This window comes from Capronia epimyces (genome assembly GCF_000585565.1).
Source record: "Capronia epimyces CBS 606.96 chromosome Unknown aczIQ-supercont1.7, whole genome shotgun sequence".
NCBI classification, from domain to species: domain Eukaryota; kingdom Fungi; phylum Ascomycota; class Eurotiomycetes; order Chaetothyriales; family Herpotrichiellaceae; genus Capronia; species Capronia epimyces.
In genome coordinates this window covers 1,602,442-1,627,135 of record NW_006912910.1, presented here as the reverse complement: position 1 = coordinate 1,627,135, position 24,694 = coordinate 1,602,442, and the positions used below count along the sequence as shown (strand labels likewise).

General features: G+C 53.0%; 10 protein-coding genes across 10 annotated transcripts; 5 read left to right on the top strand and 5 right to left on the bottom strand.

Annotated features, from left to right (window-relative positions):
- Positions 1-88: 88 nt before the first annotated feature.
- A1O3_08391 (uncharacterized protein) lies at positions 89-5,617 on the bottom strand (the record flags this gene model as incomplete). Its single annotated transcript, XM_007738489.1, has 2 exons — positions 89-5,489; positions 5,544-5,617. The coding sequence occupies 2 exons, from the start codon at positions 5,615-5,617 to the stop codon at positions 89-91; spliced, it is 5,475 nt and encodes a 1,824-aa protein (XP_007736679.1).
- A 297-nt stretch (positions 5,618-5,914) lies between these two features.
- A1O3_08390 (anthranilate synthase component 2) lies at positions 5,915-8,203 on the top strand (the record flags this gene model as incomplete). The annotated part of the gene is made up of 1 exon (XM_007738488.1): positions 5,915-8,203. The coding sequence occupies one exon, from the start codon at positions 5,915-5,917 to the stop codon at positions 8,201-8,203; it is 2,289 nt and encodes a 762-aa protein (XP_007736678.1).
- A 607-nt stretch (positions 8,204-8,810) lies between these two features.
- A1O3_08389 (uncharacterized protein) lies at positions 8,811-10,812 on the top strand (the record flags this gene model as incomplete). Its single annotated transcript, XM_007738487.1, has 4 exons — positions 8,811-8,988; positions 9,327-9,692; positions 9,764-9,814; positions 9,884-10,812. The coding sequence occupies 4 exons, from the start codon at positions 8,811-8,813 to the stop codon at positions 10,810-10,812; spliced, it is 1,524 nt and encodes a 507-aa protein (XP_007736677.1).
- A 226-nt stretch (positions 10,813-11,038) lies between these two features.
- On the bottom strand, positions 11,039-11,929 carry A1O3_08388 (uncharacterized protein; the record flags this gene model as incomplete). The annotated part of the gene is made up of 1 exon (XM_007738486.1): positions 11,039-11,929. The coding sequence occupies one exon, from the start codon at positions 11,927-11,929 to the stop codon at positions 11,039-11,041; it is 891 nt and encodes a 296-aa protein (XP_007736676.1).
- A 450-nt stretch (positions 11,930-12,379) lies between these two features.
- A1O3_08387 (regulator-nonsense transcripts 1) lies at positions 12,380-15,666 on the top strand (the record flags this gene model as incomplete). The annotated part of the gene is made up of 2 exons (XM_007738485.1): positions 12,380-12,642; positions 12,696-15,666. 2 exons carry the CDS (start codon positions 12,380-12,382, stop codon positions 15,664-15,666), a joined length of 3,234 nt encoding a protein of 1,077 aa, XP_007736675.1.
- Positions 15,667-16,812: 1,146 nt separating this feature from the next.
- A1O3_08386 (uncharacterized protein) lies at positions 16,813-18,122 on the top strand (the record flags this gene model as incomplete). The annotated part of the gene is made up of 2 exons (XM_007738484.1): positions 16,813-18,031; positions 18,103-18,122. 2 exons carry the CDS (start codon positions 16,813-16,815, stop codon positions 18,120-18,122), a joined length of 1,239 nt encoding a protein of 412 aa, XP_007736674.1.
- Positions 18,123-18,967: 845 nt separating this feature from the next.
- On the bottom strand, positions 18,968-20,353 carry A1O3_08385 (uncharacterized protein; the record flags this gene model as incomplete). Its single annotated transcript, XM_007738483.1, has 1 exon — positions 18,968-20,353. The coding sequence occupies one exon, from the start codon at positions 20,351-20,353 to the stop codon at positions 18,968-18,970; it is 1,386 nt and encodes a 461-aa protein (XP_007736673.1).
- Positions 20,354-21,336: 983 nt separating this feature from the next.
- A1O3_08384 (uncharacterized protein) lies at positions 21,337-22,263 on the top strand (the record flags this gene model as incomplete). The annotated part of the gene is made up of 1 exon (XM_007738482.1): positions 21,337-22,263. One exon carries the CDS (start codon positions 21,337-21,339, stop codon positions 22,261-22,263), a length of 927 nt encoding a protein of 308 aa, XP_007736672.1.
- A 59-nt stretch (positions 22,264-22,322) lies between these two features.
- A1O3_08383 (uncharacterized protein) lies at positions 22,323-23,081 on the bottom strand (the record flags this gene model as incomplete). Its single annotated transcript, XM_007738481.1, has 1 exon — positions 22,323-23,081. The coding sequence occupies one exon, from the start codon at positions 23,079-23,081 to the stop codon at positions 22,323-22,325; it is 759 nt and encodes a 252-aa protein (XP_007736671.1).
- Positions 23,082-23,734: 653 nt separating this feature from the next.
- On the bottom strand, positions 23,735-24,679 carry A1O3_08382 (uncharacterized protein; the record flags this gene model as incomplete). Its single annotated transcript, XM_007738480.1, has 2 exons — positions 23,735-24,211; positions 24,269-24,679. 2 exons carry the CDS (start codon positions 24,677-24,679, stop codon positions 23,735-23,737), a joined length of 888 nt encoding a protein of 295 aa, XP_007736670.1.
- Between the last annotated feature and the right edge of the window lie 15 nt (positions 24,680-24,694).

Genomic DNA, 24,694 nt, shown 5'->3' with positions numbered 1-24,694 from the left:
CGTACATAGTCATTCGGCGTCATGATAGTAACGTGCCTGGGCATACGGCACCCATGCGAGAAACCAATATGCCCGGCCCACTAAACAGTCACTTTTCTTCGTCGTCTTCGTCGCGACCCAAAGCTGCCAGGGCCATCTTCAATTCCTTCACAATCTTTCTGTCCAACTTATCACCTTCCTTCGAGCTCTGCAAACTTCGTTCCCTCTCATCTGTCGGAACAGTCATGGTCCTTCTGGAGACTTCTTTCAGGGCCAGCACGTCCCGAATGTCCTCGGCGATGGCTTTCCTATGCTCGTCGTACCCCTTCAACGGGGGGATTGTTAGCGGGTCCACCGCGGCCGAAGCCCCCGCCTCTCGATATGAGGCAAGAATGCGGGACAGCAATGCAAGTGTCGCCGCCTCGCTCGCCAATGCGAGAGTCAGAACGTCCGTTCCATCCGCTCTGGTTTGAGGGCTGAGCATAAAACTAGTGCTGGCACGCACGAGCTGGTTGGTGAATTGGTTCAAAAAGGACGAAATTTCGGGGGCGATGGCGGCACCCACTGCGTGCACGAGGTTCAGACATATCGGCAAGAAACCAGTCGCCCAAATTTTGTAGAGAACACCACAAGTGGGCCGCGAGTCAACATGGGAGACGCCGCCCGGAACACGTTGAAGAGAGTCGGTCGTCTTCGAGGTGAGAAAGCGGCTCAGCACCCCCTCAATGGCAAGCTCCTCGGCCACACCCGCAAGGGAAGACAAAGACGCCAGCATTTGGACCGAGAACAAACCGTACCGCGGCTCCTTGTCAAACTCGGGCCGTATGAGGATGTGAGACCATGTATAGAGCAGGACGCACGATGAGGCGACACCGGAAGAAGAAATTCTTTCAGAGAGCTCTACAGAGAATTGTGACAAGGTCGGCAATCGCAAGATGCCTTGCGCGAGGGTCAACAGAAGAGACATATCGCGTGGCCCGACGGAATCGGAGGTGTCGGTGGATTTGGTGTTCAGCTTGCTCTGTTTCTGTTCTTGGAGTGCCGTTACAACCGACTTGAAGCCGTCGGCAACGATTTGGGTCATGATCTCCAGAAACGTCGTGTTCGCGTGGTCCAGAGTGATAACGGCAGTACTGGTACCGGGAACGGTGGTCGGCCTGCGCTTTTTGTTGACGTGGAACGAAATAGCCATGAGTAGGATGTAGAGGGTCGACCGCCAGTAAGTGAGATCGTCGTTGATGATCGCTTTCTCGTATGAACCATTCCTGAATCGAACCGCATCCCAGGAAGGCTTCAACAAGCCCGTAAACTCTGAACCTCTCGCACCCGCTGCAACCAGTTCACCGAGCAACACTATGGATAGATCTGCCCGGGTCTGAAACACTGAGTCGAAAATGGCTTCGGCAGGGTAGAGCTGACAATTGGCTCTCAGGCAACATTGAACAATGTAAGCCATTTTCTTTTGAATTTCGCGATCTTGCCCAAAGAATTTGCAATGGTCGACACACAGACGTTGCAGACTCAGTAACAGCTTCAGCTCAGAGTCCACCAGAGACAAATTTGCGTTCGCTCTTCTGAATTCTGCCGAGAATGATTGCTGGCTCGATCTTCCCCGATCTCCGTGCCAATATACGTCGTCGGTGAAGAGTTTGTCGGCAACCTCGAGGTCGTAGAAGAAATTAGGTCCGTAGTGTGTTTCGGTCAATCCTGTGTGCTTGATGTCGGAAACTGACAGTCCGTTGTACTTGGCAGCAAAGTTCCTTCGCAAGTTGGAATGCAGAGACGCATTGTAGCTCGAAACTTCGACACCATTCACGGCCAACCAAGTAATCAGAGGAATGAAGGTCTTGATGGCGTTGAGGTCTCGGGAAGCCTTCGCGTGGTGAAGGTGAGCGTTGGACAGGTCAGTGATGAGAGCGGCAATCAACTTTTGATATGCGAGTTCAGTTTCGTCGCTGCGGCTGGCATCTCCGTGCGTGGCGTACGTGATGGCCTTCTTATAGAATTCCGGCGAAGAGTCAAGGTTGTTCGCCACCCACGGCCAGTTCTGTTGTGCTTCCAAGACGAAATCCAGCATGGCCACCGCGACTTGTTGTGGGAGAGATTCAATGTGGCCCAGTTCGTCAACAGCAAGCTGTAGGAAGTTCTTCCCTCGGAGAGACTTCGTTGGCGCATCCTCCTTAGCTTTCCTAGAGCTGTCCGGAGCGGCGCCAGTCAAAAGCACCATGGCCAGCCACTGCTGGGAGTCCTTGACCAGCAAAGCCAGGACTTTCCAGAGCTCGGCACGCTCCTCGCCCGAGTGAGATCCCTGGTCAATATGTTTCAACAAATGCAGGAAGTCGGTGCAAGAAGCGGAGCCCAAGTGCCCTAGTAGAGAAGACGGCTCATGTTGACCGACGTAGGAGACGATCGACCTGATCAACTTCAAACACTGGACCCGGACCTTGGACTTGATTTGAAGTATCCGAACCAAAGACGGCATGGCGTTGAAAATGTGTAGCTCAGCTGACGAGAGCGGCAGACGTCTAGTTTCACCGTATCGAGCCATCACGGTGGCCAGTGCTAGTAATTGGTTAATGTGACGCTCAACGTCACCTGCGTCAATCAAAACAGAGTGTGCCAAGGCGTCAGCCTTGAAAAAGGAGCGCAATATTGGACCCACGGCGACATGGTCAGAGCCGCTGGCACGGAAAGAGGAGGCGAGAAGTCGTGCCGGTTCAGCGAACAGTGCCGTCGCGCCGGATGAAGAATCCAATGAATCACCGATATCAAATCCGTAGCGGAGGATGTCGTTGAATGCTCCCGTAACAAGAGTGATGATCCGGAGCTGCTGCGCGGGAGATTGGAATGCCCACTCCGATATCTCTTGGAACACTTTGAACATGATATCGGTCATGGACAGCAATGTCGGCCCTTGAATCTGCCAACCCGCGGGTAATGCAGATCGCCTTCGCGCCGTCACCACAGCGGCTGTAGACAAGGTGTTATCTCGGTTTGTGAGAGCTAGCTGCACCAGAGCTGTGTACAGGCGAGCACACCTCTCCAAGAAGTCAAAGCTTCGTAGAGGAATCTCCACCGCGCTCACAATCCCAGGAATAATCGTCGCTGACGACTGGCGACCCAGAAGGCTCGTTCGGTTGAGATTGGTCCAGATCAAGTGTGGCCGCACGTTGGTGAGCGCGATGATAAAATCCAAGCAAGAGAGCAGAATCCGGAGGTCGAAGCTTGAAGATGACCGTCGGCGAAATGACTGCAGCTCCTGCTCGAAGATCTCAAACACGTATGCGACGACGTCTGCCTCGTGACTGAGGTGACTGCTTGCTTCGATCAAGACGCTGTTGCAGTGATCACGTACTTGGTCTTTGCTTCGTCCATCCGAGGCACTTTGGTGGATAGTGGACAACAAAGTCGCCAGGAGACCAATAATCTCGGAGACAACCGCTTCAGGCTCCTCAAACGGTGACAAGGCGGTGGGCAACAGACCCATGTAGTGTATTTCTAGAAGTTGACCCAAGTATGCTAGACCGGAATATTCATATTGCCATCTGATCACTTTGGATGTCGAATCGGGATCTGAGATGAGTTCGCCTTCCGCATCTGCAGGAATAATCGAGGATGACTCGGATTCCTGATGCGTATAGGTCAATAGCCTGTTCTGTGTGAGGTCGAGCATGTTGACTGGCTTGTTGAGAGCCACAAGATTGCCACTCTCGTCGTCACGAATGGTCCTGTATTCGACGCCTTTGATTGCCGCCTGGGTGAACGAGGTCAGCTTTCTCAGGCGATGCTCAACATAGTGTATTCCTTGGTCATTGAATATTTTTGCTTTCGCGAGAGCCCTGGAAAACTGTAGGAAAGGAAGACTCTCGTAGGGAAACCGTGCTGCAGAAACGTCGTAGAATCCTGCAAGCAAAAACTCATCATCGGCAAAGTCAATCGCAGGGTCGTATGGTCTTTGTTGTTGCTCATCATCTGAACTGGTGGACAACAATGCCAACTGAGCCGACACCAACTCCGGAGTGTAGCCCAAGAAGGAGTGAGATACCGTGATAAGCTCCTGCAAGGTTTGTAGTTGATATGCCGAGAGAACACTGGAAGGGACAGAAGCCGAGTTGGTAAGAATACTAATATAGTCGAACACCTGGCATTGGCCGATGACCGTGTTGAGCAGTACACTGGAGGGGTCTTCGTTCGAGTTGCTTGCCATGACTTTATCGAGGAGTTCTTCAAAAATGCTTGCTTGGGACGAAGCGATGCTACTGACAGAGCTTCGTCGGCCCGCTGAAGCGTCAAAAAGAGAAACCCCATCGCTGGACTTTTGGATGTGCTGACTGTCACGCGTTTCTTTGACGGCGGCAGCGAGGAGTCGAATTTGGTGGACCATAATCGCCCATGCCAACACGGCCGGTCCGGCATGCACGTTCCCAGTTTCAGCTTGGAGAGCAAGGAGCTGGTGGATCTCATGAACCGCATCAGCGTCGAAAAAGTACTGCTGTTCTCGATTCGGCCGCACGGATTGGTTGGACAGTGCAGTTTCATTCAAGGTGGCCACAGAGGATGCCAGGTCGAAAAGTGCAGCTGTAACGAGAGACCCCATCGACTGTATTTTCTGGATGGCGGCCAACTGCGCCGCGTTCTCAGAAGTGAACGGGCCAAAGAACCCGAGCGACACCATAAGCTGCAACCACAATAAGAGGGTGTGAGAAGATGGCGTAGCTCTCGAGCTCCTGACTCTTAACAACAAAATTTCTAGGATAGTGCCTATGCTCTCCAAACAACTCGTATCAGACATGTCATTGAGAAGAGGAATTTGTAGTTCGTCCACGTCCCATTGCTGGCCCTGTTGCAGCCGCCTTGATTGTTCTTGTATTGCAGTGATGCCGGCGTCGAGGTCATCAGCCAAGGAGCGATCTGGTTTCGGGGCTAGACCTTTGGCCAGATCTTGCAACTTGCACAGGGGTATGTCTTTAGCCTTGGGTAAGAGACTGGCATCCAAAAGAGATCTTCTCGTCCGCAACACAACGACCCGTTCCTGCAGATGCCGAGATATCAGTCCCGCCCGGCGGGAGCTCTGGTTACCGAAAAAGCCATCGTCTCTTGCGGCTGAGCCTTGTTTCACCTGGAACTGTTTGTCGACAACATCGGATCCCAGAGCCTCTCTTAGGCTAGCGAGTTCAGCCTCTGAATAGCCCTTGTTGAGCCGTGACTCTGGTCGGTATTGCCATTCTAAGACGGTCAGGCGCAATGCCTCCAGCTCGTCCAAGTTTGCCTGCTGGCTCAGCCACAGAGCGTCCGCCTTGATTTCGTCAATGCTGTAATGGGGGTTTGGAGAACTGATCGCGGCGGTGATTGAATCGACTGCGGTTTTGGAGGAGGGCGATGGCGGTGGAAACGTGGGAAACAGTTCGGACAAGACCTTTTTAGGACGATCGCCGGAGAGGATTTCGACAGCGAGCCCAGATCTTGTCTCATCGTGGGACAGCAAGGCATCCAGCAGATCGTCCCAAGAACTAGAAACATATTAGCATTTCTGTGCGTATCGGGCATCTGGAAGTCAACCGCACGGAAGAAGGAGCTCGCCGGCAAGGCATTTTCCCAGGTCTGGAAGATAAACAGGGCTTAGCGACCCGGGCGCCATGTTTGACAGAGAAGTTGGCGTGTGGTTAAGGCATGGTCGGTATTCTACACGAATGATCGATATTGACACGCACTGCAGTTGAATGCAAGTGCGTCGCGACAATTTGCAAGCCAAATGCTTCGCCGTTGAGACATGATATCTTGGCTTACTTGTGGGAAGTGCTCTGATCCGCCGTAGAAAGTCCGGGGAAATTTCGTGACCGCAAAATGGACCTCTGACTCTTTGGACATTGGAAATTCCTGCTCCATCCACGGCAGGAGGGGAATTGTTACCCTTGCTCTCTCTAAAGCGCCGACCATGGCCCCCTCTACTCTAATCGACCATTCTCCCTTTCAGCCAATACCTGCCGTGAAACTAGCTTCCGCCAGCAATCTCGTCCTCATCGACAATTATGACTCTTTCACCTGGAACGTCTACCAGTATCTGGTCTTGGAGGGTGCAACTGTCACGGTCTACCGAAACGATAAAGTCACACTCGACGAATTGATTGCGAAGAAGCCGACACAGCTGGTCATCAGTCCAGGCCCTGGCCACCCTGACACCGATGCAGGGATTAGCAAAGATGCCATCCAATACTTCGCAGGCAAAATCCCTATATTAGGCGTGTGCATGGGTCAGCAGTGTATCATATCCGTCTTTGGTGGCCAGGTAGATGTTACAGGAGAGATTCTGCACGGCAAGACCTCTCCACTGAGGCACGACGGCAAAGGGTGTTATACATCGTTGGAACAGGACCTGCCTGTCACCAGATACCATTCCCTGGCAGGAACTCATCTGACCCTACCACCATCGTTGGAAGTCTCCTCTTGGATCGCCAAGGGCCCTGATGGTGGTAGGGGAGTCATTATGGGAGTGCGGCACAAGGAATACGTGATTGAAGGTGTCCAGTTTCACCCGGAAAGCATCCTAACTGAGAATGGAAGACTCATGTTCAAGAACTTCCTGGTCATGTCGGGCGGCAAGTGGTCTGATAACCTGCATGTTGCCGGTGGCAGGAAACAAGCATCTGTGGCCACAAATGGCCAGCCTACATCTAAGAAGGAATCGATTCTTGATACTATATACGCTCATCGACGGGAATCTGTGGCAGCCCAAAAGCTGATCCCTTCGCAGCGGCCTGAAGACCTTCAAGCTGCCTATGATATCGGCCTTGCTCCCCCTCAAATCTCATTCCCAAAAAGACTTCGACAATCGGCGTATCCCTTGGCCTTGCTGGCGGAAATCAAGCGAGCGTCACCTTCCAAGGGTATCATATCTCTCAACACCTGTGCTCCATCTCAGGCTCGAAAGTACGCAACTGCGGGGGCCAGTGTCATATCGGTTCTCACGGAGCCTGAATGGTTCAAGGGAAGCCTCGAAGATCTCAGAGCCGTTCGGCAGAGTCTGGATTCTATGCCAAATCGACCTGCAGTTCTGCGGAAAGAATTCATCTTTGAGGAGTATCAGATCCTAGAGGCACGCCTGGCTGGGGCAGATACGGTACTGCTCATTGTGAAGATGCTGGATGTGGAGACTTTGACCCGCCTTTACCATTACTCTCGCTCTCTTGGAATGGAGCCGTTGGTCGAGGTCAACACTGCGGAGGAGATGAGAATTGCAGTCGACCTCGGCTCACAGGTCATCGGTGTGAACAACCGCGATCTTACAAACTTCGAAGTGGATCTCGCGACAACCAGTCGATTACTAGATCTTGTCCCAGAATCAACGATCGTGTGCGCCTTGAGCGGGATCTCTGGGCCTCATGATGTCCAAGCCTATCGAAAGGACGGCGTGAAGGCCATTTTAGTCGGCGAAGCTTTGATGCGAGCATCAAACACTGTTGACTTTATCACTAAGCTTGTAGGAGATGATAACGTCAAACCAAAGAAAACGTCACAGCCTCAGTTGTTGGTCAAAATCTGCGGCACAAGAACGGCAGAAGCTGCGAGAACGGCCATTGAAGCTGGGGCGGACTTGGTGGGAATCATCCTCGTTCCTGGTCGAAATCGGTTCGTTTCGGACGACGTTGCTCTGCAAATAGCTGAAGTGGTCAGATCGACGCCCAAACCTGCGAAAAAGAAGATGTCGGGACCGCCCGACGTTGGCACGTCAAACTTTTTCGAGCATTCGTCAAGGCTGCTAGTCCGGCCAGATCGTGCACAGCTGGTCGGTGTTTTTCTTGATGCTCCTCTCGAATTCATCATTGAACAAATCTACAAGCTCGGCCTCGATGTTGTTCAACTTCACGGTTCTGAACCTATCGAGTACGCCCGCAATATCCCAGTCCCCGTGTTGCGCAGATTCTCTCCCTTGGAGCCAGGTATTTCAAGCCGAGCATTTCATGCTTTGCCCCTCTTGGATTCCGGTGCTGGAGGTGCAGGCCAACAATTAAATCTGGATGAAGTAAAATCGCTATTTACTAGGGATTCCGGTCTGAAGGTGATATTGGCAGGTGGTCTCGCACCAGACAACATCAACGCAGTCCTGGATGCTTTAGGTCCCTATAAAAGCAACATTGCTGGAGTCGATGTTAGCAGCGGAGTCGAATCAGACGGAAAGCAAGATTTGTCCAAAATATCGGCGTTTGTCAAGGCCGTGAAGGGTTGATAGACGGTATGCAGAATATGATACCCTGAGGTTGGACCTTTGATCTCACATTCGATATGTCCAAGTCAGTTCCATATTCTCTCACTGTGCCAGACGATGGATCTTCGCGCCTTGTCACGCTGACCATATTCTCACATGTGATTTTGTCAATCTTCACCGACCACCTCTCTCAGAACGGCACAGGAGTCACTTACCTTAGTGATACCATATCTGTCACCTTGTCACCCAATTTTGTTTCCCTTTCTTACTCAAAGCCTTTTCTGCCAGTTTTGGTACACTCTTTCCTTGTCCTTGCTTGTCTTCTCGGAGTTTGTTATTGTCCCTTCCATCTTCTCATACGTCGTCTTCTGACAGTCTTGCATGGATCGCATCCGATATTCACCTTGAATACAGCGGTCTTCTTTGATCATTATCACTTAATACTCGTGAACTCCAATTTCAGTACAGGGTGTCCATTCTGTCACTACTAGAGACCATTGCCTTCAGACTCCGGCTTGATGCTCTACACCACTGTGTCATCCTCGCTTATCACTTTCTATCAGATCATCGAATATTACCAATCATCAAGGTCGAGCTTGGATCGAGATCGGTTATCATCTCCTGCAACATGGGTAAAACATTTCGCAACATCTGTGTCGTTTCTACCAACGACTTTCCAACCGACAAGAACGAAAAGATCAAAGGCTGGATCGAGCACAATGGCGGCACGTTCTGCAAGGAAATTTCCAAGGACGTCACACATCTTCTTGCCAGCCAGAAAGCTTGGAAGAGATATCATCCACTAGGTAAGTTGTTTGTCAACTTTTGTTTGCAGTGGGACGACCAGGTGTCAGTGCCAGCATGAAAGAGATCGGCTGTCTACCAGCTGCTTTGTTTCTGGGTTTGCCACAGCCCAAATCCGTGGTGGCTGCTGCCTGACCAGATTCCGTGTTTGTGGTGACTCTGCATAATCTGTTTGCTACACCTCAAGCACACAGTCAAGCATCAACTACCATATTACATCTACACTTCAACCATTCTCCATTCTCCATTTTTCTACAATATATCACACTTTATAACACTTCATCCACGTCAGTTCATATTGGCTGCCATAGACCTACCTACTAACCTGGTAGGTCTGCAGTCCGGGAAGCACGTCAGTACCGCACCATCCGTATCGTCCAGCTCGAATGGCTGGAAGATAGCCTCCTCAGCAAATCAAAGCGTCCGCTAGACACAATCAAGTACGAGTTCGAGCCGCGCAGGGTCACGAAGACGGTACGGAAGAGGAAAGCAGTCACTGAAGAGGATACCCGTGGAAAGTCGGAACAGGGGATCGAGAGCCAGAGTATGACTTTAGAAACGAGAGGGCCACGAGACACGCTAGAGAAAGCGACGGGAAAGCGGCAGTCAAAGAAGAGGAAAGTCGTGAGAAAGAACAAGGCGAATATGGCAGGAATGAAGCAGGAGAAGTCGATCCTCAACAAAGATGAACGCATCGAAATCGCTGGTATGTCGCAGCTTTCCCAAGAACAAGATCAATCATTATCATTCGGCGTCGATGACGCTCACAATACACAGGCAAGGAGTTTGACGCTGCATGTGCCGAGTTCGAGAAGGACATGGCTGTCTGTAAGTCACAGAACCCACGATTACCAGGTTCCAAGGGTACTGCCTGCTGACATGCTCCTGCCATCACAGCCGGCTACCGCCCGTTCATCGACAGTAACGGGTTCGTATTCCTCGTCACCCTTGTGAGAAAGGACATCTTGAGGAATCAATTGGAGAAACATCGTCTCAAGGTGCGTTACGCACCTTACTTTGCCTCCCACCGCCACACCTTCTACCCGATATTGCCTGAAAATCCAGATCGCCGACGCAAGGTCTCGGACGATGTCGTGTCTCCGGACAGGTGTGCACAGTATTTGTCCTCTGGTTCCAGTGGAGATGATGCTTTTGCAGAATTTGGTCCGCGGTTGTTGAAAGCCAGCCTGCCACCTTGCCCGGTCCCTCTGTGTTATTTTCCCAAGCCATATCCCTACTCCCGGTACCCAGCAGTTGCAAGTTCTCTTCCCCGATATCTCAAACCATCCAATCCGGCATTGCGGGTCCATATCCCCGATCCGTGGGCTCAGGGATTGCAGCTTTTCGAACACGATCCGGCCGTCGCCAAAACTCCGACAGAGGATTCCACACCCACCAAGCCGAAGCAACCGAGATTCAAATCATACGCGTGCTACTTCATATACACGCGACCAGGCCAACGGCACGTACAAATGCTCGCGCCACCTGGCAGCACATTTGACTTCGCATGGGATATGTTCCGCAAATTCTTCAAGAGACGGGTCGGAGTGGACTGGGAAGATCGCGAGAGTGCAAAGAGACGTCTCCAGATGGCTGATGCCCAAGACGGAAAGATCGGTGGTGAAGATGGCGCAAACGAGCGGCGATGGGATTTTTGGGGACCACTGGTGGCAAGTTGGGGAGGGAACGACGACCCTGTTGAGCCTGCGCCATCAGTTGAAGGGAGGGAACGACGACCGAGCGTGACCGTTGTCATGAACACAACCGAGCTCACCGCGACAGAAGCAATCGACGCCAAGGCAAAGACCCCTCCAGCAGGATGGTAATCGAAATACTTCTCTGAGTTTGGCGGAAGATTCGGCAATGGGACCGTCACAGACGGACTGGGTCGACGGCCACACCAGTGCGTGGTCAGCGGCATCACTGAGACGACACTTCCACGTTTCGAGATCAGTCAGATCGAGGAGGCGAGGCTGACGGGAGGAATCGTTGGAACTCGACAAGACTTGCAAGCGGTGCTCGCTCATGCACCTTTGCAGCAAGGGATGCTTCTCATAGATAGTTCTTCTTCCGTCCCGTTCGAGTGTATTGTGTCAAGGCCCATTCAACCTCTCCTCCGGAATCTTTCTCCAACGTGCCTCCTTTTAGTTCAAAGCATCTCATGGTCATCCTAGGTCCAACTTCGGCCAACTCAACATCTCGATAGCCAGTCTGCACAAAGACGTGATGCCGGACCTCGATGCTATCTTCGACATTCTTGAACGTGACCACCCGATTTCCAACCTTATGAGGACCATCCCGTGGCGGGAAGAGATGTTTGAGAATCTGCACCACTCTCTTACCCAGTCGCGTTGTAAAGCCTTCGAAGATCAGATGCGGGTACGATTCCGACACCGTGCCTCTCGCCGCATCAGGAATATCGGCTCTCAAGACGACATTGTGGAGAGAGAAGGAGGCCGTTGGACCATGGGGCAGGTGGGAGATTGTCATGGCAGTGGGTGTGCCTCGGTGCTCGTGGAGGACGATGATGTCGGTCAGAGCGGCGGCTTTCGCACTAGCCAGTAGGTTCGGCAGGATGAGATTGCCTCGATTCAATCGGATCGAGGTGGGCAGGAGTAGTCGAATCTCTTTGGAAAAGGTACTCAGGCGGGTCGAGGGGCTTCGAGAGGTGGTGACAAGTGGTCTGGGATCCGAGAGACCAGAGAGCATCGAGTACTCATCATCGATGGATTCTTGGGCGGCGAGGGTCTCGGGATCGAGAGATTCGTCGTACTTGAAGTCTTTGCGTAGAGATTTGTCGTTGGCAACGGAGGGGTCGAGAGGCTTGCCCGTGGCCAGGGATTTCTTGAGCAGAGCACGCTTTTCGGCAATGCTTGCATCTCTGAGTTGAAGCGCGCGACGATAAATGTAGTCTCGCCGCTCTCGCGCCTGTCTCCGAAGCATGTTGGGCGGACGACAGAGCGGGCAGAAGGTGGTGAGGCGACGAGTGAGTGTCTGGTCTCTGGGATTTTTTTAGTTATTATTGTTCCTGGTGGAGTCGAAATTCGCCGCACTAGCATCTCATCCTCGTCAATCTTTACTCCCTCCCTGCCCTTTTGTCCCTCCTCCGCTTCATTCGCTTCCAGCCAAACCCTCCAGCTCCGGCGCATGTACGACCTCGCCTTCTCGACGCCTGCTGGGATCGAGAGACTTTCCGAGGGGCGTGGAACTGTGGTTGTCGGTGTGAGACAAATGGTCTCGACGTCGCCGGAAGATTGGACCACCCTCTTCAAACTGCGCTCCCACCCGACCTTCCTTGGGGCTCTCATTATCAAGACCACCAATACGCTCGGAACCCTTACGGAGTTCACAAACTCAGCAATCTAAGCCCGATCGCCTCTGCCGACAGCCAACATGGAGGCGTTTAGCAACATGGGCAACCACCTGGTTTCCAACTCGGCCGCCGCGATCAACGCCAGCGACGACATTTCGACTGTCGACCCGGATGAGAGTGTTCTGAGCCTGGCTAGAGGTCCCAGGCGACGACAACATGATGACGACGAGTCTGAAAGTGTGGAAGAAGACGACCTGGAGAGCCTTGCCAGTGCCGCAGTGGATGGCAAGAAACAAGTCACAAAGGCCGAAGAAGACAAGGAACTACCGCCCCATGCCTGCGCGTAAGTTGGAAAGCCTGGTCTGGTCTCCCCTTTCTCCGCTGACAAAATCTCAGATACTGCGGCATTCATAACCCAAGTTGTGTTGTCCGATGCCTTCCTTGCGGCAAATGGTTTTGCAGCGCACGCGGCAATACGTCCTCCTCCCACATCGTCAACCACTTGGTCCGAGCACGGCACAAAGAAGTTCAGCTACATCCCAGCAGCTCACTGGGCGATACAGTGCTAGAGTGCTACAACTGTGGGACCAAAAATGTCTTCTTGTTAGGCTTCATCCCTGCGAAATCGGACACCGTGGTGGTTCTCCTCTGTCGACAGCCATGTGCCGCCATGCCGTCGTCCAAGGACATGAACTGGGACACGTCACGATGGCAGCCACTCATTGAAGACCGGTCTTTCCTGTCCTGGCTGGTGGCGCAGCCGAGCGATCAGGAACAACTCCGTGCCAGGCATCTGAGCCCGCAGATGATTGCAAAACTAGAAGAATTATGGAAGGAAAACTCGGCCGCCACCATCACAGATCTGGAGAAGGCCGCAAATATCGATGACGATCCTGCACCGGTTCTTCTCCGCTACGACGATGCATATCAGTATCAGAATGTTTTTGGCCCCCTCGTCAAGATCGAAGCCGACTACGACCGCAAATTGAAGGAGAGCCAGTCGCAAGACAACCTGATTGTCCGATGGGATCTGGGGTTGAACAACAAGCACCTCGCAAGCTTTGTCCTCCCCAAGCTTGAGTTGGGCGATGTCAAGCTCGCCGTCGGCGACGAGATGCGGCTGAAATACACTGGCGACCTGCGGCCTGTGTGGGAAGGCGTCGGCTATGTGATCAAGATTCCCAACAATCAATCTGACGAGGTGACCATTGAGCTGCGCGCCAAAGGCGACCACAAGTCGGTGCCCACCGAGTGTACCCACAACTTCACCGCCGACTACGTCTGGAAAGCCACGTCGTTCGACCGGATGCAACTGGCCATGAAGACCTTTGCTATTGACGAGATGAGTGTCTCTGGCTACATCTTCCATCGTCTCCTGGGACATGAGGTGGCAGCTGCGCCCATGAAGACTCAGATGCCGAAGAAGTTCAGCGTGCCCGGACTCCCCGAGCTCAATGGCAGTCAGATCAATGCCGTCAAGTCTGTCCTACAGAAGCCGTTGAGTTTGATCCAGGGCCCTCCGGGTACCGGCAAGACGGTGACATCCGCGACCATCATCTACCATCTCTCCAAGATCAATGGCGGTCAAGTGTTGGTTTGCGCGCCATCCAATGTCGCGGTGGACCAGTTGTGTGAACGCATCCATCGTACCGGCCTGAAGACCGTTCGAGTGACCGCCAAATCAAGGGAAGATGTCGAGTCATCCGTTAGTTTCCTGTCCCTTCACGAGCAGGTACGAATGAACGACAGCAATGTCGAACTCGCCAAACTCAACCAGCTCAAATCGGAGTTGGGAGAATTGTCCAGCCAGGACGAGAAGAAATACAAGTCCTTGACGCGGGCGGCAGAGCGCGAGATTTTGACCAATGCAGATGTCATTTGCTGCACCTGTGTCGGTGCTGGAGACCCAAGATTGGCCAAGTTCAAGTTCCGCACGGTCCTCATCGACGAGTCGACTCAATCGGCGGAGCCCGAGTGCATGATTCCCTTGGTCCTGGGCTGCAAGCAGGTTGTTCTTGTCGGTGACCATCAACAGCTCGGCCCCGTCATCATGAACAAGAAGGCGGCGAAGGCCGGGCTCAATCAGTCCTTGTTCGAAAGGCTGGTCATCCTCGGTTGTGCTCCAATCCGGCTGAATGTCCAATATCGAATGCACCCTTGCTTGTCGGAATTCCCCTCGAACATGTTCTACGAAGGATCCCTCCAGAATGGAGTCACCATGCAGCAGCGACTGCGGCGCGAAGTCGACTTCCCCTGGCCGGTCGCCGATTCGCCCATGATGTTCTGGTCCAATCTGGGCAATGAAGAGATCTCGGCATCTGGCACGTCGTATCTCAACCGCACCGAGGCGACGAACGTGGAGAAAATCGTGACACGATTCTTCAAAGCCGGGGTGCACCCGCAGGACATCGGTGTCATCACGCCATACGAGGGCCAGCGCAGCTTCATCGTCAGTTCCATGCAAGCCAACGGCACGTTCAAGAAGGAATTGTACAAGGAAATCGAAGTGGCATCGGTCGACGCTTTCCAAGGCCGAGAGAAAGACTTCATCATTTTGTCTTGTGTCCGATCCAACGACCATCAAGGCATCGGCTTCTTGAGCGACCCTCGTCGTCTTAACGTGGCCCTGACACGAGCCAAGTATGGCCTGGTCATTCTGGGCAATCCCAAGGTGCTTTCCAAGCATCCTCTGTGGCACTATCTGTTGCTGCATTTCAAGGAGCGCAACTGTTTGGTCGAAGGCCCGCTCAGCAACCTGCAGATCTCTCTCCATCAATTCAGCCGCCCCAAGCAGTCCTATCGCGGACCTCAACGCTACCAAATGGCCTACAACCATGCCAGTCATATGGCAAGTGGTATGCTCAATGGAGGACGATCGACGGGTCTTCGCCACGAATATCGTGATGCCGGTTCTGTTGTTGGGTATATCCCTGACGACGTGTCTTCGATACATTCTTCGGCCGTGGGTGGGGTGGGTGTACCGGCTGGCTATCCACCCATGTTTCAAGGATTCACTCCAGACACATGGCCTTCTGTCCAGAATGCACAAAGCCGCCGTCAAAATGGGATCAAGCCAAGAGCCGTTACGGGCAGTGTCGCCGGCGAGTCGACGGTTGCGACCGAGTCAGACATCACTGGCAGTGTGATTGGACAGGGCGGAGTCAGCTTGGACCAATTGTCTATTCATGACACCAACAAACAGGCCAGTTACAACCAAGCCGATCGATTGAAGAGGTACGTTGAAGGCGGCGCGCCTGGAGTGGGCTACATTGGCAGCCACCGACTCGGAAAAGGCCTGCACGAGGACGAAGATACGCGCAGTATCTCTACCGCATTCGCTAGCCAAGTTGGCGGAGGGTACGATTGATCAGAGCACGAGGTGATGACAACGTTGAACGAACATAGAAGGGCTCAACGGAGCACACTCTTACGATCCAGTCATCAGTCCAAATCATACTGGGCACGGCCAACATGCAGGCCTTGTCAACATCCTTTCGAGTGCACAGGAGGCCAGATCCTGCAGCCTGTCGACCCCGACACCGACTGTAACAGCATTACCAGATCAAGTTCAGTTGACGATACTGCGTCTCCGGGTTTTCTGGATGATGCAAATTGTGGTGATTGCCGATCGGACAGACTGCAGGTGAGGGATGACGAGGAGAGAATAGTGGCAGGCAGGCATCCACGGCCTAGTGACCGCGACAGCAACAGCATCAGTGAGGTGGCCAGGGAAACCGCATGGAACGATACCTCGTTCGCCTACTGTATCTGTTACGGGACGAGAAGTGGAAGAGGTTAGATGGACAGGGAGAAGACGCGTGGACGGGACTAGATGGGAAACATGGCAGAAGAAAGGGCCGCCAGATTGAAATTGAGAAGGGGGGAGGCTGAGAGACTGATAGTGCGGATTGCGTTGATTGAACACACACACTCGTTTATAACTGAATATCTTTTTATCTGCGTACAAGAACAATGTCTACGGCCCCAAATCTGTCAGGGAAGTCGACTATTAGCTACCTATATGGCGGCAAGGACAATGCTCTCTCTTCCCATCCGCGACACAGGAGGGGAGAGACGGGAGGTGGTGGTTCAGCATCTGAAACACCAACCATTACGGAGTACTCCTAGTCCACCGAGACAGGATCCCTGACACACGTCTGGCCCCTTGCGATGACACCTCCGCACACCCTTCTCGCTGCTAGGGAGCCTGAGCCTGAGTCACGACTGTCTCACTGGATCCTATACAGCCTGGGCTGTGTTTCGGACCATGGTGCTCCGACATCAACAGTCGCAGTCTGGTCGGGTCCAGCAGACCCAACAACGAGACCGCCATCACCCTCTGCGGTCAGCTTCTAGAGTCTATAATGCGTTCCCCTGCTGCTACGAGGCACGCCATGTCTCTCATTCCGCCATTGTCTTTCTCCAGCGACTTTGGTGGGTGACCCCTCTGTGTACTGGACATTTGCAATTCTATATAACTTTAGGACGAATACCACATCTAGATCAAGCAATCATGGCCGTCGAAACCATCCCCGACCCAGCGATGCTCAAGGAAGCGTTCGGCCACGGTGTTTACTCCTCGGACGGAAGTCGCGTGCAGTTTGGCAGCCTCTTCGGCGCCGGTGACGACTCTCGTCCAGCGGAACGACAAGTCCTCGTTATTTTCATCCGCCATTTCTTCTGTGGCAATTGTCAAGAATATGTTCGTCGACTGTCGTCCCCCGAGTCGCCATTCCATCCATCACGGAAGCGTGTCAACGTCACCGACACCCATTCAACGGCAAGCCTATCTGAAGCTGTCACGGGCTCGCCCCCAGCCGTCATCCTCATCGGCCCTGGCCTGCCCTCTCTGATCCCATCTTACGCCGAGCTCACCCAATGTCCCTACCCCGTGTACGCCGACCCGTCCACTCGCTTATACAGCATCCTAGGCATGCACCGTACTCTGTCACTCGGCCCCAAAACACCAGGGTACATCCAGCATTCTTTGGTTCGCGGCGCTGTCAAATCCGCCTGGCAAGTCGTCAAACGAGTTGGGAGCGGCGATGCTATGGGCGGTGGTGACTGGGACGTCAACGGGGGAGAGTTTCTGTTTGTGCGACATGACCACGGCGCGAGCTCGGCCAGACGAGCAGCTTCATCCACGCGAGCAGGCTCGGCGCCACCAGGATGGGAAGTGCACTGGTGCCACCGAATGCTCAACTCACGCGATCATACCGAGCCCGTCGACCTGCAGTACCACACCTGCTCTTCCACGTCTTCAGGCCAGGGAAATGCGCGAGCGAACCCTCTGCCACACTCGATCCTTGTCGACCGGAAACAGGGCTATTCTAGTAATTGTCGCGGCTCCTGTCCAGGCCCCGACATACCAAGATTCCGCGAGCAAGTCCTCCTCAACCAGGCTTCACATGGTCTGCAGCCCAGGCGGCTTGGCAGGACAGGCTCACGGTGTAAAAGTTCAGGCTCGTGCCGGGCAGAATTGCCGACAGTGGTCCCCAGCGCAAGAGCCGCTCCGCAATCGGAAATGCGAGCTTCAAGTTTCCTAACAGCCGGAACACAGCCGCCAGCCCGTCCCTCGAGTCCTATCGAGGAGGAAGACGAGCCGAGATCTCGAAAGAGCTTCACGGCCAGCATCGTCGATCGTGTAGGGGTGCTGGTGCGTACCAGATCAGTATCGACCAGGCCGGCAAGATCAGCGACGCAAAGGTCTGGGGGCGGCATCTTTCGACGTGGTAGGACATCGCTGGCTGGCTCACGAACTCGGCCAGAGTCGAGGCCAGCTTCTCAATCTGACCTGGCCCAGGCTTGCAGCTCTTGCCCTAGGCTCAGTTCGCGCTCAACATTGCGATCTGACTGTCCTGAAAAGGTACAGCCAAAACCCCATGCACAGCCTCAGACACACAAGCGTGCCAGGAGTTTCTCCTTCTCCAAGACAAAATTGCACAAAGGAGCGGTGAATGTAGACGAAAACGGTGTCATGCTTGTTGACGGTGTCGAATTCGTCAATGTAATCTCTGTCAAGGCTCGGGTTGGAAGGGTCGATAGTGGATTCGGCCAAGTTGACACCGACCCTGTTGCTCGCTAGTAGGTCGGGTATAGTAGTCGTGCTATTTGTGCTGGCAGGCTGGGTAGGTCTGGCGATGGCGCTGACCGTAATGAGATGGAGATCAAGTAGCAAAGCAGCTCATAAGTGCTGGAAAAACAGAAGAAACCATCTCCCACTGCAATGTTGAACAATGCAAGTCGGCTTTCTGGTTCCGGATCAGGGTATGCAGGGAGTTGATGTGGCGCCCACGATATGTGAAAGCCTTGCTCTTCTGTGACCATTTCTATTGTCCTCCAGTATATCAAGCAGTGTAAAGCTCTGCTCTACACAAAAGCACCATGTTGGAAGGAAGTCGGGCCCAAAGTACTGATTCCCTTGCCTGAAGCCATCTTGGTGAGACTTGTGTCGTTTCCCAGCCACAACATCGTCGAAGTCTTATTTACTCCGTTTCTGGTCTTCATAAACCAGGACATAGCACATAATGGTTTTCCAAGAGTCATTTTAGTTAACAGCATGATCGTCGTACCCCTGTCATTGCCAGCAGGCATGACGCCTCTGTTCAATCGTTGACTCGTTATGTCATCACCCTCTATCCCTTCCCAAACCTTGGAGCTTCTCATCGTCATACACCGTTGGGAATGGGCGGAGAGTTTGGCCCCGATATGCCTATGAACTGGGGCATTGCCTGGTCATTCATCAGCGGGTCGTATCCGTTCCAAGGCGCCAGATTTCCGTCCATGTTGCTCATGGGGCCGGTAGCAATCTGATGTGATATTCCAGCTTGGTGTAATACATGCGGTACATGCGGTTGGGGCTCTAACAGAGACTGAAGTTCTACATTACCAAGCCTGTTCAGCGCCAGCTCGCCGTATGATTTGTCCTGTGGAAACATTGGCGTGATGGTCTGGCTTTGTGCTTGAACGTTTTCGATCGAGGAATCTCCTGCAGGACGAACATCAAAATTGACATACTCGTTGTCTGGGTCATATTGGCAGCACGAGGTACCAAAGTCGTTCGCGTCCAGGGTCGGAAGGCAGTCCAAGTTGGCTGGACTGGCCACTGAATCAAGGTTCAGATCGACAGTCGGCGCCTGTTGATTTGGTGAAGCAGACGACATCATGAGATTGCTCCAGTTTGCCATTGAAGAAACCCTGGCTTGACCAATATTATAATCGGTGCCTCGGGAAGCATCAAGGTCAATCCAGCTGAAGGACGTGTTCCCCATCTGACCATCTGAAAAGTTCCACGTACCCGTGGAATCGTTAGGTAGCAGATCCCATGGAGTAGGTAGAGCGGGCATGTCATTAACGGGGTCGATGTGTCTCTCCGCCGTATCTGGTGTGGGCGCTACATATCCAGCAGGCGAGTGAATGTGAGAGCATTGTGCACTGACGGGCTGGTTCGTCCATGAGTGTTGTTGAATGGGATAAGCCAGGTAGATTGCATCGGGGTCTGGACTTTGGGAGAAGAACTGTTCCAGTTGCCGCTGCGAGACTCCGGGTGTCCTTGAAAAGAAAAATGACGGACGCCCTCCCATACATGACCGTGTCGTGTTTTCCGGCATGAAAGAGGCAGACATTAGACCTTCGCCCATCGAGGCCTGTTCCGCAAGATTCTTGACCTGTTGTTGGGTATGCTTGATCGAGGTCTCGTTGTTAGGATGATCGGGACAATACAGACAAGAACAAGCCGAGCCACAAGAGCAGGCGGCGACCCAGGAGTCGTCTGGAATGCTGGTAGTGATGTGTGCAGGGTCTTCGGTCCGGTTGTCTGCTTGAGGCTGTTTAATAGTGACATTCTGTCTGTGTCGACAACCTCCTAGGGCTCCATTCGATATCGACTCGGATCGTACGGTGGGATTTGGGGTCCCGCAACAGCCCGATTTGGCCACTTCCGGGCTTGGGGTGATTCCCTCTTCTCGTTCCTTCTTGCGGCGTTGACGTGCCTGATACTCTTCGGCATCGATCTCTCTGCCATTCGCGTCTGCCCACACCTTTTTCAGTGTCATGGTGTTCCCGTTGTCGTCTTCCCATACAGGTCGTGGTGATGACGTTGCCTCGCGATTTATCGTCTGAGGGCCATCCACTCGCACGATGATATACATTTCCTGAGTACAGGCACAGTCTCTTTTGCATTTGCATGTCTTCGTAGTGCAGGCACAGTTCCTTGGACAGTGACACCCTCTCTTCTGACCCCCGGAAGGTCGACCTGGCTGGTTGGTCTCGGATATTGGTCTTGTTTTTCCATGGTCACATTTCTGCACTCGATGGCCCCTCTTGCATGATTCACAAGCATACGTCTTTCCGTTGAAGTGCTGGATCGCTGTGGAATCACTCTTGTTTACCGACTTGATCTTTCGAATCTTCCCATCCTCGACTCGTATGGTTTTGGGAGGACTGGTGACCATGTCGCTCGGTCGATCGTGCATGGTCTTCGAATGGCGTCGGTACCTCGGTGAAGTGACCAGGACGACAGAGCTAGATATGCAGTATCTCGTAGACTAGCCGACCGTGTGACCGCAGGGCGGAAAACGTATAAGAAGGGTTTGCAGAGAGACGGAATGGCTCGCAACTCAATCTTTGAACGTGACTCCAGGCGCGTGTCTGTGAGGGGTGAAGGTTGTGTTACGGACTGGAGATCTCAGGGCCGTGTCTGCGTCAAACAAACGAGTGAAATGAATAGTGGCCAGATTAGAGTTGCAGGTATAGCTGGCTGTAGAAAGGACCGTGAAGTTTTTGGAATAGTAGTCAGGAGAGAGCGAAAGGAGCCGCTGATGTCTGCTAAAGTCTGCTAAAGCCTCGAGGCGCAGTCACAATAATTCTTGTTCGGCGAACGTAAGACGGAGCCAGACTGGGCTACGAAGAAGCGTCCTCCAGGCCGCCTACCACCACCCTCCCATGCCCCAAGTGAAGGCCACGAACCTTTTATTACTGCGCTTGTTGACGTCCATCCCGTGTCATCCATCGACTCCCAGAATCAATGGGGGTGGATATGAACGACAACGACTGCGGCACCGACGATACCGACAGTCTGAAAACGACGCGAAATCCTAACAAAACCAAGGCCCAGGAGACCTTGACCAGGTCCTGGTGGTCGTTGCCCCAACCTATCAGACACATCTTCGATCGATTCCCTCTCGTCACTTATCCTGAGAACGAGCTCCCTCAGCGAGCTCCTCGGCATCAGAATGAGAACGTCTTGTACATATTCCAAAAGCAGGGACCGCAGAGCCGAGATGGACCGTCGTTCAATCCTTCATGTCTGAAGTGGCAGGCTTACCTGAAATTCCACGGAATCCCCCTTCGAACTCGAACTTCCAACAATCATGCCTCTCCCACGGGAGCTTTACCGTTCTTGCTGCCTGCCTCCCAAGACCCTCGAAAGCCAGTGGTCCCCGTTCCTGCCAATCGAATAGCGCGGTGGGTGGTATCACAGGGCGGAAAGGAGGAGGCTGTGCAGATTCGACAAGATGCCTACACTGCCTTGATTGATCATGTCATTCGAAGTGCATGGTTATACTATTTGTACTTGGATGAAGACAATTTCCAGGCGGTCGCATGGCCCCTGTATGTTGCCACTACCTCGACCTCGTACGCCATACGGGCCAGCCTTGCACATCAACTTCGTCACGCCGCGCGAGAGGAGCTGTTAAAGACAAACACGGTGATTGATGGACAAGAATTATACAGGAACGCTGAAGCAGCGTTTCAGGCGTTATCGACCCTTTTGGGAGACAACAAGTTCTTCTTTGGTCAAACTACACCTGGTCTTTTCGATGCCAGCCTGTTCGCATACACACAAATAATCCTCGATGAAAACCTTGGGTGGAAACAGCCAACACTGAAGTTTGCACTACAGGCTCATGGAAATCTCGTCCGACACAGAGCCCGATTGATGAGTGGATTCTTCTCCGCCTGAGCAAACGTCCCAACAAGGCCAGAGCCGTTGGCTTGAACGTCGTAAGGGCCCTCCCCTACTCAACTCTTCTTTCGAAAAATGCCTCCGAACCATACGGTCACACCAATCCATTTCGAAGACCGGTCGCCGAGCATTGATACCATTGATTCGTCTACAGCCTTCTCTTCTAGCTGTCCGATAACTTCTAGGCCATTCTTGGTAGCTGCCGCTTCGACTTGGGCTAGTGTGTGAGCAAAACTAATCGGACGGATCTTTTCACCGGTCTTTGTGTCGGTGAATCCAGCCTGACTAAGGCTACCCATTTCCGGATGCATGTTTGTCAACAGTAGAAGCGCACCTGGGTTGAGAATTTGACCGACATGATGGAAGAAGATATCCGCTGGGATGTGTTCCAGGACCAGTGTCGAAACCACAGCGTCGGCACCCCTCGCAGAGTCCGGCGGATCGGGTTGATGCAGCATATCAAACACTTCCAGCTTCAATTGTCCACTCTCGCCAGATAATTTCTCCAGGCGATGTCTGGCAACCTGCAGCATACCTGGGCTAGCATCAAGCCCTACAACCGAGGCTCCTTCGATGTCCAGCAGCGCAGCTGTATTACGGCCAGTACCGCATCCAAGATCGACCAACTTCCAAGGTCGGGGCAGTTGTGAGGTCTCCAGTAGAGTAAGCATGCGTGGTACCAGTGCTCTCATCTCAATGGTGTCAAGTGCTTGGAGGAAATTGCCATCGGTGTCGTAGATGGCAGCCCATAGGTCATAGGCTTGAGTCGTGGATAGATACCTAATGGATGGATCCGTGGATTGTGGGATGGCCATCTGGAGCCCAGAGACTGAGGTATTGGGGACGAATTCCTGGGATAGGTAGGACGCGACACTCGAGGATGATGATGTCGTTGTTCAAACCGTGGACTAAGTCTGCGATGTTTGTGCTAACAGATTCACCATGAGTCAACCTCGAAGCTTGCAGTATGAGGCTGCCAATCTCCTGTATACCTCTTAGACAGATGGATGAGTCACACCCGGGTCCGGACTTTCAGCATTGTAGCAGCAGGCGACCGTAATGCACATCATCCAGTGCGGTAAAGCTTGCGCATTAATAAGTCCTTTACGTATCCGTATCCCAAGGCCGTGCTTCTGCTCTAGCTTCTAACATCTGAACAGACGCCTACACAGGAAGACGACAGGAGTTGCAGGGAACGTAACGTGTAACGAATATCTACCAGCGCATTTGGACCGATTCACTCGAGCGGATTGAACCACGACTGGGCCACATTAAAACAAGCCGGCAACTCTGCAGTCCTTCCACTTATCGTCGCTATGGCAAGCACAAGAATCTGTCGTGAAGAAAGTCAGGGGTTCCCTTCCCTCGCTCGAAGCTTATGTTGGTGTACAAGGACGTGCGTAAAATGCTCTTTCTTGCCAATTGACTGGGTATCTTGAACCATTAACAGATCTGCAAATTCATTTCATTACATGCCGCCCGAACCAAAGACGCCGCCGCCTTCCCTCAAGTCCTCCACCAGATCCTGCACATTGGTCAGGTATTTCCCAAGTAGTTTTTGCTTTTCTTCAGTTGTCCTTGTATCTCCACTCGCAGTGCTGGCTCCGTCAGCGCCGTTGACCGTCTCTCGCCGCCTGTCAAATGCAGCGATCAGTTCTTTCCCCCGCCCACCCAGGATGGCGGTATTGCTGGCAGATGTTGATGTGGAAATCTTGGAGGCAGACGTCTCTGGCATCAGGTAGAAATATAAAAATTCGACGAGTTTCAGTTTAACTTCGCGCGACGTGCTGCGGGATTTGAAAAGGGAGGTTACGACCAAAAGGCCGTCGATGGTTTCAAAGGTTCGCGTATTTTGTGGTTGATCGAGCAGGGAAGTGACAAGAGCCATGATGGTAGAAGACTGGATGGCGGGGCAGTTCGACGGGTCTAGGAGGTCAAGGAACAGCTGGAGTGCATTAGATGCTCTGTTTAGCATGACCAAGCTGGGAGCTGAAGCACGTACGTTCATGTAGATCTCCTGGCCGAAAAGCGCTCGAGATGGAGGGTGGAGCAAGAGGATGCCCTGGATGAGATCCAATGTTTGGGTGACCAGCAGATCGTTTGTACCATTGCTTTCCTTGCCCAAGAGCCTCTCCAGACAAGCAACCAGTCTCATGGCAATATTCCACTGGAAACTCTGTTGCAACTTGAAAAACTCCCGGAAAGCTGGATCCTCAGGCAATTCACACAATCGTTTGCCCAACTGCGGTGGAGATGATCCGAGAAGCATCATCGATTGTCGTCTGTCAACGGGTGACGCTTTCAAGAGGCATAGTTGCGCAAGCAGTCCCTCGACTTGTCGTAGTCCTTTGCGGATCTTTTGAGGCGAGGCTGAGGAAAGGTAGTCAAAGGAGTGCGAGAGGAGGGTCTCCATGCCGGACTCCAGTGC